General features: G+C 43.2%; 1 protein-coding gene across 1 annotated transcript in view; it reads right to left on the minus strand.

Moving 5' to 3' along the window:
* The window catches only part of TMEM59L (transmembrane protein 59 like), a 23,338-nt gene extending 22,154 nt beyond the window's left edge, over positions 1–1,184 (minus strand). The window contains exon 1 of the mRNA XM_042441914.1: positions 979–1,184. Coding sequence (XP_042297848.1) covers positions 979–1,146 — 168 coding nt within the window. The 5' untranslated portion in view covers positions 1,147–1,184. The remainder of the gene's footprint in view (positions 1–978) is intronic.
* Between the last annotated feature and the right edge of the window lie 511 nt (positions 1,185–1,695).

Genomic DNA, 1,695 nt, shown 5'->3' on the forward strand with positions numbered 1-1,695 from the left:
CGTATATATATACACACACACACACGTATATACACACATATAGACACACACACATATATTCACACATACGTATATACACACATATATTCACACACGTATATACACATATATAGACACACACACACATATATTCACACACACGTATATACACACATATAGACACACACATATATTCACACATACGTATATACACACACATATAGACACACACACGTATATTCACACACGTATATACTCACATACACACACACACATATATATATAATTATCTATACAAATGAATTCCTATCTTTCTCCATTCTCCCTCTTTCTTTAAAATGCTCCAAAGGGTGGCACACACACACACATAGACACATGTATGTACACATACTTATATATATAGATACAGATATATACACACACATATAGACACATATACATAAACACACGTATATGCAAACATACACATACACACATGCACACACATATAGATGCACACACATATAGACACACATGTACACACACATACATATATAGATACACACACATATAGACACATATATAGATACACACATACACACACACATAGACACATATATAGATACACATATACACACACACATATGTAGATACACATACCTATATAGACACACATACACACACATATACATACATAGATAGGTAGATACACACACATAAATACATATATAGACACATGTATATACACACACACAGACACATTTATAGACACACATGCATATATAGACATACATAGATGCACACATATGTATACACATGTATAGATAGACACACATATACATATACACACGCACACACACATATATACAGACACACAGAGAGACATATGTAGAGACTTATATATGTATAGACACATGAATATGGACACACACACATATATATGTATCCATCCATACTGTACACACACCTCTCTCTCTCTCTCTCTCTCTCTCTCTCTCTCGGGGCCTTGCTGCTGCTCACCTGAGGCCCGGGGGCGGCCTGGGCCTGGCAGTGGGCCTGGCATTGGGCGAGGCCCCCCAGCTGGGCGGCGAAGGGGTCCGGTGGCGGCGAAGGAGACGGAGAGGCCGGGCCCAGGAGCAGCAGGGCCAGCAACGCCAAGCAGCACCGGGCCAAGCTCACGGGGGCCATGGCTGCCTCGGAGGAGGAGGAGGAGGAGGAGGAGGAGGCGGAGCAGCCTGGCAGCAGCAGCAGCAGCAGGAGGAGGAGGAGGAGGAGGAGGAAGGCGGCCGGAGCCTGGAGGGGAGCCTGGGGGGCCACGACGGGAACCAAGAGGAAGGAAGGAAGGAGGCCAAAGGGAGCCCGCCCTCGGAGGCGCCTGAGTCGCCAAGGGACAGCCTCAAGAGAGGACACCACGACACTCCTCCTCCTCCTCCTCCTCCTCTTCCTCACACAGGGGCGCCATTTGGACAGAAATCAGGCCCTGGCATCTCCCCCGATGTATGTGTATCTACACACACACACACACACATATATATATATATATATATATACATACACACACACACATATATATACAGTATATATATACACACACACATATAAACATATATACACACACATATACTGTACAGTATATATATATACACACACACACACACATATACACACACACACACACATATATATACAGTATATATATACACACACACATATAAACATATATACACACACATATAC

This window comes from Sceloporus undulatus, chromosome 10 (assembly GCF_019175285.1).
Source record: "Sceloporus undulatus isolate JIND9_A2432 ecotype Alabama chromosome 10, SceUnd_v1.1, whole genome shotgun sequence".
Classification (NCBI taxonomy): Eukaryota; Metazoa; Chordata; class Lepidosauria; order Squamata; family Phrynosomatidae; genus Sceloporus; species Sceloporus undulatus.